Raw genomic sequence first — 19328 nt, 5'->3', positions numbered from 1 at the left:
TCTGAAGTTCTGATTCCTGCTGGAAGAGTGAGACATGCCTTCTTTTGCCCTCTCTTGTTCAATAGTCCCAATTATGCTTCTTGGTTTTTAATGAAATATGGTATGATTAAAGAAGCAATACAAATCAGGGTGGAAAAAGTAGAATAATCTAATTGATGGACAAGAGGCCATTTGAAAGCATAATCATTGCTGGTGATATAAAGATTATAGTCTTCTTAAATAGAACTGGTTATTTACTTAATGAGTACTTATTAACACAAAATTTAATTTCTAAAAGAAAAACATATCATTGTTAACAGTAATTCATGACCTGATACGTCTTAGATAAACTTGGTCATAAATGCAGATATCTGAATGTTATAGTTGATACACATCCAACTGGTGCAGCACAATTCAGTTGTCTATTTGACATACATATGAAACCATTGGCAGAGAGTGAGTCACATCATATTTAGACTGGACTAAACCAACCAAATCACAACATTGTTTAGTGTGGTGTGCTGATCAAGCCTTTGTCTGGATTTGGGAATTTGGTGGCAATTTACATTGATCATACCCAACACTGTAACTCACTTCATATACAGATATAATACTGTAGAATAGTGCTGTTTGGCTGGTTGGTTGAATGGCTTTGAATTAGTATGTTATGCGAACCCAACCATTGTACTCTACACTTTATAATTTAGCATGCTTTACAAAATCTGTCAATTGTATGTATTCAAAAATAAGTTCATAATGGTGACCTAAGAGTCTGCTTGCTAATGTTTAATATACATGTGAGTTTTGTTAGTTGAATTATCCTGTAACCCTTTTATGAAAGATTTCTGCAGCACTTTTAACTATGACTTGTGTTTTTTTCCAAGGGATCAAAGGTTAAAGGAAAATGATCAGATATTGGCTGTAAATCATACACCATTGGACCTGAACATTTCTCATCAACAGGCAATCCTATTACTCCAACAGTCCACAGGCTCTTTACATTTGGTTGTGGCCAGGACCCCCACCCAGAGCAGCAGTAGGAACTCCTCTGCTGTGAGTGATGCTATTGTACCAGAAATGGTAAGATAATTTTTTATAAGAATCAAAACATGATTTTGCAAGAATATTCATCACATCTTTGCATGTTAGACAAATTGGATTGTATAATTTTACTCCGTGCAGTTTGTTAGGTCAGATTTGTATACTTTTTTTGGAATTCCCTTATTGTTCCCGTCATAGGTAACATAATCAGCACTGATGATATTACCTGGTTTGGTAATGAAACATTGCAAGAAAATCACCAAGCTCAGAGAGCGTCAAGGACCCCACAGTTCAACCCTGAGCTACAAATAATTGAAAAATTATCTATTTTCAATCCTGCAATCTAAGATAGCAGGGTATCACATTTTTAGCTCTTAAATTACTTACTGTATATAAGCATTTTTGTAAATATACAAGTGGCTGCCAATCTACTGAATTGAAATACAGTTTCTGCTATTTCTATATCATATATTTGTTTCATTTTCAGCATTTTTAAGATTTACATTTGTTCATAATTGTACAAATTACAACTTTCCATCTAAAAAAAATGGATGGTAGATAGTGTGAGAATGATCCAAAACAACAGGTTTGTGGAACTGGATGTGTGTAGATTTTTCACATTTGCTAAGCATGGCATGCCCGTATTTAAAGAAAGACTTAGTCTTATCAATTATGAGTGAGCTTTCTATATATAATATATATAAGAGATTATATATAAAGGAGATTATACATTATAATCTCCTCCTCCTCCTCCTCACTCTCCTCATCATTGTCATTTTCATTAACATTCATTTAAAATTATTGGTCACCCAATTCCAGGAATTTCCAGATGAATGAATAGCAAGTAATCAAACATCAACTTTATAAATAATAGGAGGATTTTATTTTACAGTACTTGAACCCACAAAGTAGTTATGGCTTAGTTAAAAAAGTAAATCTTAATTCTGATAGAAGACAGGGTTGAACTATGGGGTCCTTGACTCTCTCTGACCTCGGTGATTTTCTTGCAACATTTCATTACCAGACTAGGTAATATTATCAGAGTGCCATAAATACGAGCAATTGATTATAGTAATGAAATAAAATTGTGGTTTTAGTCCTTTACAGTACATTGTTACATGTTACTACTGTCCATTACTCACCAGTCTTCAGGTTCAGGTGGCTTGATTGATAGATTATTAAATCTGTAATTGTTGAATTGATTATTTGTTACAAGCATAGGTATGAAGGAACTATCTTAGCTGATGGTATTTTTATTTCTTTTATAATTATGTTAAATTGCTTAAACTTACTGTTTCATCATAGTGGTTATTTCTCTGAAGTTAAAAGCATGAAATGTAATCACTTTGTTTCCATAAAGCATCTGTATAGAACAAGCTAACAAAATAAAGTATTACCATCTTTTTTCTTTCTTTCCACATTATTGTGACTTAAACTTTTTACTTGTTATTAAATCATCCTCGTAGCTTGGATTTTTTTTTAAACTTAAGTCACAGGAAGTTTGAACCTATGTCCATAGTTTGTTTTATTTGACTGCACAATTATTTTTGCTGATAATGCTATATATACAATACAATACAATAGCAGAGTTGGGAGGACCTTGGAGGTCTTGTGGTCCAACCCCCTGACTAGGCAGGGGACCCCATACCGTTCCAGACAAATGGCTATCCAACATCTTCTTAAAGACTTCCAGTGTTGGGGCATTCACAACTTCTGGAGGCAAGCTGTTCCACTGATTAATTGTTCTAACGGTCAGGAAATTTCTCCTCAGTTCTAAGTTGCTTCTCTCCTTGATTAGTTTCCACCCATTGCTTCTTGTTCTACCCTCAGGTGCCTTGGAGAATAATTGGACTCCTTCTTCTTTGTGGCAATCCCTGAGATATTGGAACACTGCTATCATGTCTCCCCTAGTCCTTCTTTCTATTAAACTAGACATACCCAGTTCCTGCAACCATTCTTCATATGTTTTAGTCTCCAGTCCGCTAATCATCTTTGTTCTTCTCTGCACTCTTTCTAGAGTCTCCATATCTTTTCTACATCGTTGGCGACCAAAACTGAATGTAGTATTCCAAGTGTGGCCTTACCAAGGCATTATAAAGTGGTATTAACACTTCACGTGATCTTGATTCTATCCCTCTGTTTATGTAGCCTAGAACTGTGTTGGCTTTTTTGGCAGCTGCTGCGCACTGCTGGCTCATATTTAAATGGTTGTCCACTAGGGCTCAAAGATCCCTCTCACAGTTACTACTATTGAGCAAGGTCCAACCTATACTGTACCTGTGCATTTTGTTTTCTTGCTTAAATGTAGAACCTTACTCTTTTCACCATTGAATTTCATTTTATTAGATAGTGCCCAATGTTCAAGTTTGTCAAGATCCTATCAAACACAATGCTTGTTTGGATCAACTCATTGCTATATAAAAAAAAAAATCTTTAAAAAATTAATGTCCTTATATAAAACTGATGCTTCAGGAGGTGGAACAGAACAGCATTTTCCAAAGATAGCAGCATGAGATGGAGCTGCAACAGTGAAGTAGGAGGTTAGCAGTATGGTAAGACCAAGAGGAAGGAAATGAGAAGAGGGCAGGCAAACTGGCAGTAGCATCCTATTATTATTATTATTTTAAAATGCAGGGGTAGAGCCAGCGTGGTTGAGGCTTCAGATGTTGGTCTTGGAACAAAGAGATCCAGGTATTAGTTTATCAGCAGTCATGTAAGCTCACTTGGTGACCTTGGGCTAGTTACTCTCACTTAAGGTAAAGGTTCCCTCGCACATATGTGCTAGCCATTCATGACTCTAGGGGGCGGTGCTCATCTCTTTTTCAAAGCCAAAGAGCCAGTGCTGTCCAAAGACATCTCCGTGGTTATGTAGCCAGCATAACTAAAAGTTGAAGGCGCACGGAGCGCTGTTACCTTCCCACCAAAGATGCTTCCTATTTTTCTACTTGTATTTTTTACGTGCTTTTAAACTGCTAGGTTGGCAGAAGCTGGGACAAGTAACGGGACTTGTCTGGGACATGTAACTCTGTTACATGGCACTAGGGATTCGAACCGCCAAACTGCTGACCTTTCCGATCAACAAGCTCAGTGTCTTAGCCACTGAGCCATTACGTTCCTAATTCTCTCTTAGTCCAACCTAATTCACAAGGTGGTTGTTGTGGGGAAAAGTGGAGTGAAGGATAAATTCCCTGATGAATATTGTTGCATGGTAAAATATAGTCCGGTCTGCATCAGGAGACCTAACAAAGAAGATTGAACAAATGGTTCCTGAAACTCAGTCCTAGAGAGTGATTTTCCCTTAAGCCTTGCTATCCTACACCAAGGGTCCCCCAGCCCCCAATCTATGGATAGGCACCAGTCCACAGCATGCTAGAAACTGGGCCCCATAAGCAAGCGAAGGCTCATCTGCGAAATGCAGACATCACATGAAACATGGCCCACTCTGATCCATAGAAAAACTTCTCCCTTGGAACAGGTATCTGGTGTCAAAAAGGTTGGGGTCCCTGCCCTACACCAGTGCAATTTTATGAGAAATTCTTCCTCCCACTTTCCTACAAAGTGATACTGGCTGCATTCAATTCCAGCAGCTCAGTCAATCCTGTCAGTTTGAGTTTTCCTTTGACAAGCAAGGACATAAGTGGGTTTTATCATGCCTGCCAGAATATTTCACAGAAGAATCTGGCTAGCCATTAGTAGAACTATGGATGCAGAATAGAGAAAAGTATCTTAGTCAAGATTATATAGCTCATCCTGCTTAGAACCCATTTCAAAATCACCTGCAGTTTTCTCACTATATTAATCACAATTTTTCCTACCTGGCCTGTTGTCCCCCCACTAATAAATATAAGGTATTTTAACTCAGCCCAGTAAGTTAATGTTTTCTGTATTCAATATATCAAGCAGCTGACCAATGTTTAGTTATCTATCTAGTAGATAGCACTGAACCAAATAATCTTTCTTGATTTGAGATCTAGAATCCTCAAATCCACATAACTCAATGTAAAGTTCTTTTCACATGCATAAACACAGATAGGGAAAAATCCCTAATTAGTTTTTTCCCAGCCTATGGAAAACAAAAAGCCACAAATGTCCAGTGCACCAGGAGGCATTGTTTTGTTATGGAATTGTTGTGAAATTCCCTCAGCCACCATGAATGTTTAGGCTGTTGAGTGCATTCCAGGAAGAAAACGTAAACTATGTATGAATGCTGTTTGCTTCATTTCAGTGTGTTGTTCTGATTAGGTCCAGGTAATCATTGTATTTCAATGTAGTTTCCATACTCATTTGTAAACAGGCATAGCAATGCATTATTCCATGTTTTAGAGACTAAAAAAATGGTTTGAAGATATTCTCCCTTCTTGTCTCCTTTATGGTGTTTCAGATAAAATTTTTGTGTTCAGTATAACTAGTCTAATGTTTTAATTAGAAATGTTTCGGTAGAAATTTATGGTATGATGTAATAAAACATGTTATGGGATCTTTCTGCATAGTTACCATGTTCTCCATCAATCCACCTTACTAGAATTGCATGAGCCACTGGATCTCATGTATACTCCAGATGTTGTAACCACAAAGAAGAAGAGACTTTTACAATAGCTGAGTTGCTGGGGAAAATACCAAGTACTTATTTTATTGTATGGATTGGAAGTGCTATGGTAAATGTTTTTAATGTTTTAATGTTTTGAAAGATCACTGGAAAATTACTTTTCTATTTTTATAGGTCAATTGGGGCCACACTGAAGAAGTTGAACTGATTAATGATGGCTCAGGATTAGGTTTTGGAATTGTAGGAAGAAAAACAAGTGGTGTGGTGGTACGGACTATTGTTCCTGGTGGACTAGCAGACAGGGTAAATTTGTTTACAATTCTCTGTCTCTCTCCCTCCCTCCCTCCTTTCCCCCCTCTCCCTCTCTCTCTCTGTTTTTGTACATAGTTAATTGTTCTGACCCCCTCCTCCGTCCAGTAACGAAAGCCGAGACAAGCTTAAATGGAATGTCCTTTAATAACGAGACCAGAATCTCGGCTGAAAGCCAAGTAAACAAACAGATAAGGACCTTGGCAGCAAGTCCGACAACCTTGGCAGCAATTCAAACAAACCTTGGCAGCAATCCAGCCTGCCAAGTTAGTTTCTCTTTAGTCAAAGTGTTGACTTCTGCAAGAAGGGCGTGGCACAAGCAGTCTTTTTATAGTCTGGAGAGGAGCCTAATGACCATCAACTGAGCGTAATTACCTCCTCCTGTAATTACTCTGTAATTGCTCCTGACGCCAAGTAGCTCTTCGATGGCGTGCATCCAGGAACAACTCACTGTTGGTTTCTGGATCATTCTCCCTTGCCTCCTCCCCACTGATCCAAGGCTCAGGCGCCACCTGGTGTCCAACCAGTCTCTCTGCGCCCTGCCCAGAGTCGGAACCCTGTCCAGGATCCTCCACATCCTCCAGGGCCGACTCATAGGGCCCCTCGCTGTTGGAGTCTGGTGGTAGCTCCAACGGCTCCTGCTGGGCCACAACAGTTAATACTTCGATCTGTAGTCTCTTTGAGAGAAAGAGAGTCTTTTCGCAGATACTACAGTAGGAAAAGATGTTGGCCTGGCCTTATTCTGTCTTATTAGACTGTGGAAACAGCAGTGGAGAAGCATTTCTCATCCTTGGAGAAGGATGGGAAATGAGTTGTGCACACCTCTTTATCACTAATTGTTACTATGTTAATGTCTAAACAGTCCCAACAATGCTATCCATTTCGTTGTGGAAAAGAACAATGATAATCAAATTGTCCCACCTTCTCAGTGTCTCTGTTGTTATCTCTATGTTGCTGAAATGAAGCATTGTAGTTTAAGGAGCAGGAATAAAGTCTCCCACTCCTGTTTGATAACTAATCATTGTTTCTATTATACCTGGTATTTTACACAGTATGCAAATGCAAATATTTGGCAAGAGCCCCAAATTGTTTAAAATGATGAAAATAAATTTTAATCATTCAAACCTACCATATTTTCATGACCATAAGGCGCACCGGATTATAAGCCGCAGTATCAGTTAACGTTAATTTTTCAAACTTTTTCCATACATAAAGCGCACCGGGTTATAAGCCGCACGTTTTTTTTGCAACATTTCCCCCCCCCTGCCTGCATTCCGTTTCCTAGCCTGCCTGGCCACTCGTTCATTCCGTTTCCCCCCCCTGCCTGCATTCCGTTTCCTAGCCTGCCTGGCCACTCGTTCATTCTGTTTCCCCCCCTGCCTGCATTCCTTTTCCTAGCCTGCCTGGCCACTCGTTCATTCTGTTTCCCCCCTGCCTGCATTCCGTTTCCTAGCCTGCCTGGCCACTCGTTCATTCCGTTTCCTAGCCTGCCTGCCTATAAGATAATAAATGACAGTAAAAATATAAAGCATAATTATTCTTTTTCTTTGCCATTCTTATATTATTATTATTCCATTTGGAAGGTTATAAGGTATAGTTTAAAATGCTTTGAAATCCCCATTCCCTCCCCACTCCAGGGGAAGGATACTATGAAATCCCCAAATCCTCCCCACTCCAGGGGAAGGATACTATGAAATCCCCAAATCCTCCCCACTCCAGGGGAAGGATACTATGAAATCCACATTTCCTCCCCACTCCAGGGGAAGGATACTATGAAATCCCCAAATCCTCCCCACTCCAGGGGAAGGATACTATGAAATCCCCATTCCCTCCCCACTCCAGGGGAAGGATACTATGAAATCCTCCCCACTCCAGGGGAAGGATACTATGAAATCCCCATTCCCTCCCCACTCCAGGGGAAGGATACTATGAAATCCCCAAATCCTCCCCATTCCAGGGGAAGGATACTATGAAATCCCCAAATCCTCCCCACTCCAGGGGAAGGATACTATGAAATCCACATTTCCTCCCCACTCCAGGGGTAGGATACTGCAAAATCCCCAATTCCTCCCCATTCCAGGGGAAGGATACTATGAAATCCCCAAATCCTCCCCACTCCAGGGGAAGGATACTATGAAATCCCCAAATCCTCCCCACTCCAGGGGAAGGATACTATGAAATCCACATTTCCTCCCCACTCCAGGGGTAGGATACTGCAAAATCCCGAATTCCTCCCCATTCCAGGGGAAGGATACTATGAAATCCCCATTCCCTCCCCACTCCAGGGGTAGGATACTGCAAAATCCCCAATTCCTCCCCATTCCAGGGGAAGGATACTATGAAATCCCCAAATCCTCCCCACTCCAGGGGAAGGATACTATGAAATCCACATTTCCTCCCCACTCCAGGGGAAGGATACTATGAAATCCCCAAATCCTCCCCACTCCAGGGGAAGGATACTATGAAATCCCCATTCCCTCCCCACTCCAGGGGAAGGATACTATGAAATCCTCCCCACTCCAGGGGAAGGATACTATGAAATCCCCATTCCCTCCCCACTCCAGGGGAAGGATACTATGAAATCCCCAAATCCTCCCCACTCCAGGGGAAGGATACTATGAAATCCACATTTCCTCCCCACTCCAGGGGAAGGATACTATGAAATCCACATTTCCTCCCCACTCCAGGGGAAGGATACTATGAAATCCCCATTCCCTCCCCACTCCAGGGGAAGGATACTATGAAATCCACATTTCCTCCCCACTCCAGGGGTAGGATACTGCAAAATCCCCAATTCCTCCCCACTCCAGGGGAAGGATACTACGAAATCCACATTTCCTCCCCACTCCAGGGGAAGGATACTATGAAATCCCCATTCCCTCCCCACTCCAGGGGAAGGATACTATGAAATGTGCGTGCTTCAAGTTTGAGCGTAAGTAAAATCGGGAGGGAGAGACCCAAGGGACGTGTGCGTGCTTCAAGTTTGAGCGTAAGTAAAATCGGGAGGGAGAGACCCAAGGGACATGTGCGTGCTTCAAGTTTGAGCGTAAGTAAAATCGGGAGGGAGAGACCCAAGGGACGTGTGCGTGCTTCAAGTTTGAGCGTAAGTAAAATCGGGAGGGAGAGACCCAAGGGACGTGTGCGTGCTTCAAGTTTGAGCGTAAGTAAAATCGGGAGGGAGAGACCCAAGGGACGTGTGCGTGCTTCAAGTTTGAGCGTAAGTAAAATCGGGAGGGAGAGATCCAAGGGACGTGTGCTTGCCTGCTCGCGGTCATTCGCTTGCGAGCTTCAAGTTTGAGCGTAAAATTGGGAGGGAGAGATTTTCGATCTTTTTCCATATATAAAGCGCACCGGGTTATAAGCCGCACTGCCGCTTTTTTATCAAATTTTAGGATTTTCAGTGCGGCTTATAGTCGTGAAAATACGGTAATTGAAGGAATGTATAAATGTAGATTAAAAGTAGTTTAAAAATAACCAATTAAATGTCAACACTATCTACGTTCTAATTGACTTCTTACATGTGCCTTGGCTCTTAAGTAGAAAGAGGAAGATTAAAAATGTGTAGAATTGCAGTTTGATAATGCTGTTACAATTAGACTTATAGTGGAAAAAGGACCCATACAGTGAAAGCCATAAGTGAGTAATATATACAATATATGAAAAATACCGAATTTGTCTATAATCTAAAACTTATGCTAAACATACTAGTAGTTTTTACATAATTCTTTCAGTGTAACATCCACTGCAGTGTTGCTTTAACATGATTGCATTTTATATTGAAGTCTTGTTCTATAAAAAGTATTCCATTCCAGTTCATTTTAACTTTTGAAAAATGTTCCTTGTTTCTTGAAGGATGGCAGACTTAGAACTGATGATCACATCTTGGAAATTGGGGGCATTAATGTACAAGGGATGAGTAGCGAGCAGGTTGCTCAAGTCTTGAGAAACTGTGGAAACCATGTTAAGATGGTAGTTGCACGATCCCCTTTGTCTGAAATATCTATAACCCCACCAACTCCTGTGGCTGATCCTGTGGGTGAATTAACTACTATTCAGGACAGAGAATCTGACAGAGTAAGTATCTTAAGGCTTGCATCAAATTACACTGCTGGAAATTTCATGTGGTCTGAAAAAAATCTTCCTAAATTGACGTTAATACTTAATTGGCCTAATTATTGTTATTATTTATTGAGATTAACAATTAATCAATCACAGTCACAGACCAGAAAACTGACTAACACACTTTGCTATTGGAGGGCAAACAATACTACTGTAGTTTTGCTACATTGCCAAAATCAACGACTTACACTTTCAATGCCAAAGCTGCTTTTCGAAAGGCAATAGGACTCCATAGACACTTTCACTTTCAATATCTTCTTGACTATCTGCCTCATATTTAGCTGAAGCATTCCAAGTCTTTCTCTGAAAAGGTCACATAGTATCAGCAATTTATATAATATCAAATTTTAGCTCAGATTTACAGACTTCACAGCTATGTTTTCTAGCTCACTTTACTTGTCAGTTTATATATTTGCAAATAAGTTCTCCTGAACAACCCATTGCTAAAGGACTGTGTAAAGAAAAAAAACCTAAAATAACATTTTCTGCTGGTAAGAATGATTAAAACATTTTGATCTGATCAGTTTATAGTAATTGCACTTAGAGTTATATACTGCTTCACAGAGTTTTATAGCTCTCTCTAAGCGGTTTACAGAATCAGCATATTGCCCCCAATAATCTGGGTCCTCATTTTACCAACTTTGGAAGGATGGAAACTAAGTCAAACTTGAACCGGTGGGACTCAAACTCCTAGACAGAGCAGTGAATTAGCCTGCAGTACTGCTGTCTAACCAGTAGACCACTATGGCATTTATATTGTAATTGCTATCTAATTTTTCATTCTATTTATCTTTTTTAATATATTTTAATTTTTAATCTGTTTTACCATTTGGAAATATCACAACCATGATAAAATCAGATAGAAAAATAAATCCAGACAGTGAAAATGAAATTTATTAATATTAAAATTTAGCATTTTTTAAAAAAAATATAGATTTGTCTTTTTTTGTGTGTTTTAAAAGTCCAAAGTGATGATAACCCAATAATATTCAGATGTTCATAAAGTAATTTGTGAAGACACAATACTTTTGAACACCGGAAATGCTGACATCGTGAAAACAACACACACCCTGTTGTCTTTGGATCTTTGAACTGAAAAAGTTTTTAATTAGGTAACAAATCAAAAACCTCTCAGCACAAGTTTAAATGGTTAATATAATCTGAAAAAACAGTATGGTTTTGTTTCCCAGGAAAATGAAATTCATGAAGTTAAGTTGATTAAAAAAGATGGACAGAGCCTGGGTATAACAATTGTTGGATATTCTGGAGTGTCATATTCAGGTGAGCTTTATTGATTGATCAAAGAAGAGGCTAAATCAAATAATATGTTGAACATATGTTTAAGATAGAGAATAAAATTGTCAGAGAATGGGAGAAGAGAAATGCTTCTTTGCTTTTTCTCACTTAAGTGTTTATTTAGCCCTAGATATTTTAAGTAATGCAGAAAGATTAGTTAACAATTTAGTTAACAGTAACAGAGTTGGAAGGGACCTTGGAGGTCATTTAGTCCAACCCCCTGCTCATGCAGGAGACCTACCGTGTTTCTCTGAAAATACAACATGTCCTGAAACTAAGGCCATGCCATATTTTTTGGGTGGGCAAAAATATAAGCCCCCCCCCTGAAAATAAACCCCCTGGACAATCTTCCCCTCCAGCCAGGCAGAGCACCACTCATCGACCTAGCGGTATCTTAAATGCGCCAAGCCATGGGAATGAGGTGGGGGCAGAGGTGCTCTTGTTGCTTGGTGCCTTTGGGATACCGCTAAGTCGGTCAGCGTTGCTGTGCCCAGCTGGCGAGGGCTGTTGCTGAGTCTTCCGGCAGTTGCCGCTCTGGGAGTACGCTCTATAGTTGTATGCTCTGGGAGTATGCTCTGCTGGCAGCCAGCCCACAACCATAGAGCATACTCCCAGAGTGGCAACTGCCGGAAGATTTGGCATCCTACCTTCATGCTTTGGAAGCCACAGAAAAAGCCATGCGGCGGGCGGTGGCAGCAGCGCAGATGCCCTAGCTCTGCAGGGAGAGTTAGGCAAGGGCATCGTGAGCCTTTGAGTCGTGCGAGCAGGGAGTGGAAAAGCTGCTCACGCAACCCCCCTCTCCAGTCATGCAGAGCCCCATTCACTGACCTAGGGGCATTCTGAAGGCACCGAGCCGCAGGAGCTGGAGGGCGGCAAACAGGCACTACCACCACTTGGCGATACCCCTAGGTCAATGAATGGCGCTGTGCCCAGCTGGAAACGGGTTGCCGGACAGCTGCTCGTGAGCGTGGTCAACTCATGGCTGCTGTGTTGCTACTGCAACAGTGCAAAACATCCGTTTGACCCTGAGGCTGTGCCCGGCTCTTCGAGAGCCCACTCGCAGGACAGCAGCCTCCTAGCAACCCAAAACAATAAGCCCTCCCCTGAAAAAAAGGCCCAAGCTATATTTTGTGAGTCAAAAGAAAATAAAACCCTGTTTTATTTTCAGGGAAACACGGTATACTAGTAAAGGTTTCTCCTGTCCAGTTGTGTCCAATTCGCGGGGTAGGTTCTCATTCTCTGTTTCTTAGCTAAGGGAGCAGCGTTGTCCAAAGGCGCTTCCGTGGTCATCTTGCCAGCATGACTGCGTCTCCATCAAAATGGTAGTATAACTTTTCAATTTTGTTAAATTATTTTTACCAGTCATCAAATGTTTGTTTTCTACGGGATAAAAAAAGCTAAGACATATTGTACTGAACAGTGCGTGTGTGTGTGTGTGTGTGTGTGTGTGTGTGAGAGAGAGAGAGAGAGAGAGAGAGATTTTCACGGGTTTAGGTATGCACCCGTATTTGGCTCTTTTCCCGTGTCAGATTGAGATTGTCTTGGCAACATTTCAGCAAGGACCCACTCACCATCTTCAGAGTGGTGTTTTCGGCTTCATGCTTGTGCGAGGAAGGCGTGATTGGAACTGTCGTCTTTCTATAAATCTTGATGGGGGTGTGTTGAGTGCTGGCTTTGTTGCTGTAAGTGGGTTGATTGGCTGTGTGGTTGCATCCTGATTGGTAGATGGAGTTGATGTTTGTAGATTGGTGGGCTGTTTCGTATCATTTTGTGTGGCTGAGGTCCTGGCTGTGTGTCCATTGTTCTTTTGTGTTGTAATGACCTGGGTGGTGGGTGGAGTTCGTTTGTTTACTAGGGCTGGTTTCCAGATGTCTGGTAGGCGGGAGGGATTGTCACGTTTATTCATGTTGGAGGGGAGGTGTCTCTATTTCAATGGCTTCCATAATTATTCTCTTGTTGAAGTGTTCAGTTTTGGAGAGTAATTTGGCTCCTTCAAAATCAATTTCATGTTCTGTTGCTTTAATATGCTGGAAAAGGGAGGAAGTTTTTTCTTCTTTTCTGACTGCGTTCTTGTGTTCTGCGATGCATTTATTCTCCTATTAGTTGTCCAATGTATGTGGCAGGGCAAATTTTGCATGGTATTTCGTAGACTCCTTGGTTTTCTAGCTGGATCTTGTCTTTGGGGTTTCTTAAGATGTTGGCTATTTTTGGTCAGTGCTGAAGGATGTCCTGATATTGTGTTTGTGGAGAATTTTGCTGATTTTATCTGTGGTGCCTTTGTTGTAAGATGGGAGGGCGGTGCCATTGTCCTGTTCTGTGTCTCGGTTCTTGGGATGTGTCTCCCTTTCAATTAGATTGGTAATTGTTTTTCTTTGGAATCTGTTGAAAATTTATACATTTGTGAGAGTGTGTAATTCAGTTTTCAGGTGGTCTTTGTTGGCTAGGCGTTTGGTTCTGGAGATGAGGGTCTTGGTTACAGAGTTGATCTGTGCAGGGTGGTGATGGGATTGTGCGTTTAAGTACTGGTTGGTGTGTGTTTTTTCCCGGCAGATGGTATGTCCTAGGGAGCCATTGGGTTTTTTGTAGATTAAGACGCCCAGAAAGGGAAGTTGGTTGTTTGCTTCTATTTCCATAGTGAATTGTATTTTGGGGTGTAGGCTGTTGAGATGTGTGAGGAAGTTGTCCAGTTTTTCTTTCCCATGTGGCCAAATTACAAAAGTGTCATCACATATCTAAACCTTAGTTTGTGTTTGTGTTCAGATTTATCTAAGGCGTTAGTTTCAAAATGTTCCATGTATAAGTTTGTGATGACGGGTGAGAGGGGTAACCCCATGGGTGCTCCTTCTATCTGTTTGTATCTTTGTCCATTATGGATGAATATGTATTGGTTAGGCAGTGGTTGGTCAGGTCCAGGATGTGTTTAGGGGGGTTGTGTTTGTTCTGGATAGCTGTCAAGGCTTCTTTTATAGGCACTTGGGTGAGGAGGGATATGGCATTGAAGCTCACAAGTAGGTCGCTGGGTTGTAGGTTTTGATTCTTTATTGTTTCTATGAAGTGGAGTGAGTTTTGTACATGTGAGGTGATGGATTCTGTTGTAGGGTTGAAGTTGTTTGGTGAGGAATTTGGCAAGATTCTGTAGAGGTGAGCCTCTACAGAATATGTATGTATGTATGTACATACACACACACACACACACACACACACACACACACACACACACGAACGATAAAAAAAGCTCTTATGTATAGCTGAGAAATGGAACTCAATACAGAATCTTACAACAGCGTAGCAGATTTAGAAAATGAAACCAATGGAGAAACATTAAGAGCATTCTGGGAGTCGAAGTTCACAGATTGTAAAGGAATCATTGTTGCCTCTATCTCTGCTCTAGAGTGTGTGTGAAATGATAATCAATGTATGCTAACTCTGTCTGCACTTTCTCCCTCCCTCTTCCCTCCATCTCATTTTCCTCCTCTAAGGGGAAGCTTCAGGGATTTTCATAAAAAACGTAATCCCTGACAGTGCTGCGGATCACAATGGTCAGATAAAAGTCAACGACAAAATTGTTGCAGTAAGTTGAAATTTGCATTTGTTGGAAGGGGATTCTCCTGTTTTCCTTGCTATATTTTCTTTTGGGGGAGGGGAGGGGAAAATCAATCAGAATAAATACTTTAACCTGGGATAACGGAACAGTCTGTTAGAGCAAGTCCTACGCTCATCTAAACCAGCTTTCTGGGTTCTCAGCTGGATATTTTGGGAATGTGACAAATCTGGAATAGAGGCTACAGTTTCCTTCCACTATTGCAATTGCTATATTTCGGACGTGCTATCTATAATTCAGCATGTGCTAAACACTGATCACTATTAATGGCCATTGATTGTCTGAACCTCCATGATTACCGGTATGCCTGGCCATCTTTTAAAATGATCCAAATATGCTGCTATTAACATTATTGCTGACAGCAAGTTGCATAACTTAATCAATGGCCCAGGGCCCTGTTATTTAAAGAACTGCCTCTCATCCATAGTGCCTGCCTGGCCGATCTAATCTGGCAGAGTTGATGTGCTCCAAGTTCCTTCAATTAAGCAATGACATCTCTCAGGACTCCGGAAGCATGTCTTCTCTATAGGTCTTCCCTCTGGGATGAGGTTCCCCCAATATTTGATGCTTCCTTGCCCTGCTGGTGTTTCAAAGGGGCTTGAGGACCTGGCTGTTCGCCCAGGCCTTTGGCAAGGACAACCTCCTTTTAACTTGATTTGTTTTCCTTTGTTTCCATCTGATTTTGTCCTGCTGCCATCTTTACCCTGGTTTTCATTGTTTCTTGATTTTAGTGTTTACAATGATCTGTCAACCTCCTAGAGTCCCTGGAAGTCAAGAAGCATATAAATTTGTTACATTATTACTGTTACTTATATATACAGAACTATATAAGGATGAAGTATTGTATGTATGTATGTATGTATGTATGTATGTATCAGTGGTGGGTTTCAAAAATTGTTCGAACCTACTCTGTGGGTGTGGCCTCCTTTGTGGGAGTGGCTTGCTGCCCATGTGACCAGATGGGAGTGGCTTGCCACCCATGTGACCGGATATGAAGATGCCGACGACACTTATCAGAACCACCTTAAATTACCTCACACACAGCACTGGCATGCATAAGAATATGATGTAAACTTGTTTTTTAAAAGGCATCTTTGGTTTGCGTTAAAACAGCTTCAACACACGCAATGTTCTGATTGCACCACAAACGCAGTAGTCATCCTTACCTTTCACAGAGTCACTGAGTTTTATAAATATGAGCATGATAGTGTAGAATAATCATATCCAAGGACCAGTGGTGGGTTTCAAAAAATTTTGGAACCTCTTCTGTAGGTGTGGCCTGCTTTCCGGGTCCACTGGTGGAACCTCTTCTAACCGGTTCGGTAGATTTGACGAACCGGTTCTACCGAATAGGTGTGAACTGGTAGGAACCCACCTCTGGTATGTATGTATGTATACATACATATCTCTATATGTTCACCCCACATTGCGTTTCAGTGGATCATCTTATGAGAGAAGGAAAAAAGTTTTTTCTCTCTCTACATTATCTATTTTATTTTATTTATTAAATGTTTATGCCACCCATCTCCCCTATAAGGTGACCTGGGTGGTTTTGCAAGTTAATGGTGGCTTTATATAAAGCAGAAGAGTTGAGAAACATTGTTACCCTTTCCCCCTCCTCCCCAGTCCTTTGGGGGTGGGGAGAGGATCATATCTTAGATTACAAGATTTGGTCTCATTTTGTATTTTCATTTTAAACACATTAAACACATCTGCTTGCCACCTTACCTACCCTTGAAAGTGGCAGTTCTTGGTTTCACTTAAGGACTGAATAGATGAGTTAGCATGTATGAATCTGTTTTGCTTCATGTTTTGCCTCTGTGCAATAATTAGCCAGTCAAAGTGAAACGAAGTGAAAGCAACCTGTTTTTGTGCTATGGATTATCATTTTCAAAAGAATTGTGTATGTGTACTTCAGGTTAACAGAATTAATATTCAGAATTATACCAACCAAGAAGTTGTGGAAGCTTTACGCAAGACAGGACCAGTTGTTCATCTGACATTGCTTCGAAAGAAACCACATTATGTGGAAAGAGCGCTGGATAGAGGTAAAATTCCTCCCTCTGTCTACATTCTCTTTTTAGTTAAGCTAAAATGCTCAGGATTGTTTTGAATGAACACTTTGATATTTGGAACTGATTTCTACTGTACCACTGAATTACAAGGCTGGTTAAGCCAGCAAAACGGGTTAGTCCTGGCCTTTTCTGAAACACACACGTCATGTAGGGAAACTGCCCCAGCTTTCACAGATTGTGAGCAAAATGATACAATCAGTTGAATTATAAGGATCAGTTAACCTAGTTCCTTTGGATATATGTTTGTTCCAAAAGGCTGAACAATTAACATAGCTTAACTAGTTAAACAATTTTTAAATCCTTAAAGGCTTACTGGGCAAGGAAAGAAAGGTGCTAGGAAGGAAGATCAAATTTTCACTCTTACCCCATTTAATTTTTACAGGTGTTGCTATGCACATGTCCCCAAATAGGTGGCAATAATTGCAACTGAAAGGATAATATTTGCTATATTTTATGTGCAAAATGTGAAATTAAAAAATAGATGACTGAATTTTATTCTAGAACTCTACAGGATTTACCCTCTATTGGCTTGTAAAGCAAACCATAGTACATATATTTTGTTGTGTTTCTGTTCCACTTTCAGTTATACCTTCTAACCAAAGGTACTTAGTTTGTTTTTAAGACCTTATTTGTTTTGTAAAATTCTATTGTGCTTAATTTGTTTTTATATTATTATTATTATTATTATTATTATTATTATTATTATTATTAGCTGAGAATGGCAGATTAAATGATTATGGAACATTTTTAGTAACCTGAGAACAAAGATTTCTTCCTTTAGATCTGACATTCTGAATAAAATCCATACAACACTGACCAGAATTCTGTTCTTTCAGTGACTGTTCTCAGACCTTCAGTCCTTCCACAAAAGATTAAGCCCATGGCAGGTGGAAGGGAAGTCATTTAGAAAGCTAGAAGTATTCAACCATTGTTCCTTTTTTTAATATTGAAGAAGTTTTTGGGATAGTGGAAATGGAGAAGCATATAACTTTACTAGTTTAAATATCAGCTGAGGGGTTGAGATTTGATAATAGTAAGTTTGGAATAATATGGAAAATTGAATGTCCTATCAATTCAGATATATTTTAGAATTTTTAAAAAAGGAACAGTTCAAAGATTTTGCTTAGTAAAAAGTGATGGGAAGCTTTGGGAACTTTTCCAGGGCATTCACGCATGCTCAACTTGACTGCTGTGGAAACCGATAGTGAAAATGAGGAACCTCAAGAGCAAAAAGATAACACTGAAGATGAAAGCAAGCAAAAGCATCACGCAATTGGTAAGTCAAACATTCTATTGGAAAATAAGCTTTTTGGTATGTTATTGCTTCAAAATTATTATTGCGTAAATAACAACTAAGGATTATCCAACTAATGATTGAGTATATCAGAGGTGGGTTGCTTCCGGTTCGTCTGAGATGAGGTGAACTGGTAGTGGTGGTGCCAGGAGGCTCTGCCCACCCACCCAGATGTTTCTGCGCATACGGAGAAGCATCACACACGAACGAACCAGTAGTAAAAAAAATTGTACACCCACCACTGGAGTATATGACATAAAATCCTGTACAGTTTACAGGTTAATGTCTTGGATTAGGACTAGGGAGATCTGAATGTCTTCAGACACAGAAGCTCATTTGGTCAGTTTTGGCCTGAGGTAATTCATTAGGTAGCAGTGGGAGAAAATTACAGGAGGAAATGTTGCCTTGAGCATTTGAAAGAAAGGTAGGTTAGAACTCTAACAAATATATAAAATGCAACAATATAAATAAAGTCCACCTACTCTTGAATAAATAAAGCAAACAACTTACAACCTGGTACCAAAGTTCTCACAACCCACACCTCCTGTGGTTATGTGACTGCGTTTTGGGTGCTTGGCAATCAGTCTGCACTTATTGTCATTTGCAGTGTGACCTGGTCATGTGACTACGAATTATGACATTTCCCCCAAATCTGTATTTTCAGTTTCTGGCAAAAAAATATTGGCTGCAGAAAACAATGAATTGATTTAATGACACCTGTCATTACTTACCTCCTAATTGCCAGGTTGGAAGTCTAGTACTATCTATATGTATGGTTTGCCTTTAGATGCAGAGTGGCAGGGATCTATAGCCCTGCAGAATAATTCCCTTTAAATACAGGCTAAAGTGTCCAAAGCTTTGGGTAAAGGAAGTAACAAGAAAATCATTTGTTCTACATTTTTCAAAAACTAAAAGTCAGATACTGAAGTCAACCATATTCCTGTTCATAGTGAAATACATAGTTCTTTAGATGGGCAGGAAGAAAGAAGCTGAACTAGATGGATATATATAAACAAAGCTTTTCTTCTTAGTTAGTGTAATGCCAAGTAAATGTTTCATTGAAGCACA

General features: G+C 40.2%; 1 protein-coding gene across 1 annotated transcript in view; it reads left to right on the top strand.

Annotated features, from left to right (window-relative positions):
• PATJ (PATJ crumbs cell polarity complex component) overlaps positions 1-19328 on the top strand; it is a 165357-nt gene that overhangs the window by 11315 nt on the left and 134714 nt on the right. The window contains 7 exon segments of the mRNA XM_032217300.1: positions 864-1059; positions 5741-5869; positions 9728-9949; positions 11185-11275; positions 14770-14861; positions 16810-16939; positions 18129-18242. Of these exon segments, the coding sequence (XP_032073191.1) occupies positions 864-1059; positions 5741-5869; positions 9728-9949; positions 11185-11275; positions 14770-14861; positions 16810-16939; positions 18129-18242 (974 nt within the window).

This window comes from Thamnophis elegans, chromosome 5, assembly GCF_009769535.1.
Source record: "Thamnophis elegans isolate rThaEle1 chromosome 5, rThaEle1.pri, whole genome shotgun sequence".
NCBI lineage: Eukaryota > Metazoa > Chordata > Lepidosauria > Squamata > Colubridae > Thamnophis > Thamnophis elegans.
The sequence above is the reverse complement of the archived record's forward strand: the minus strand, read 5'-3'. Positions and strand labels throughout refer to the sequence as shown.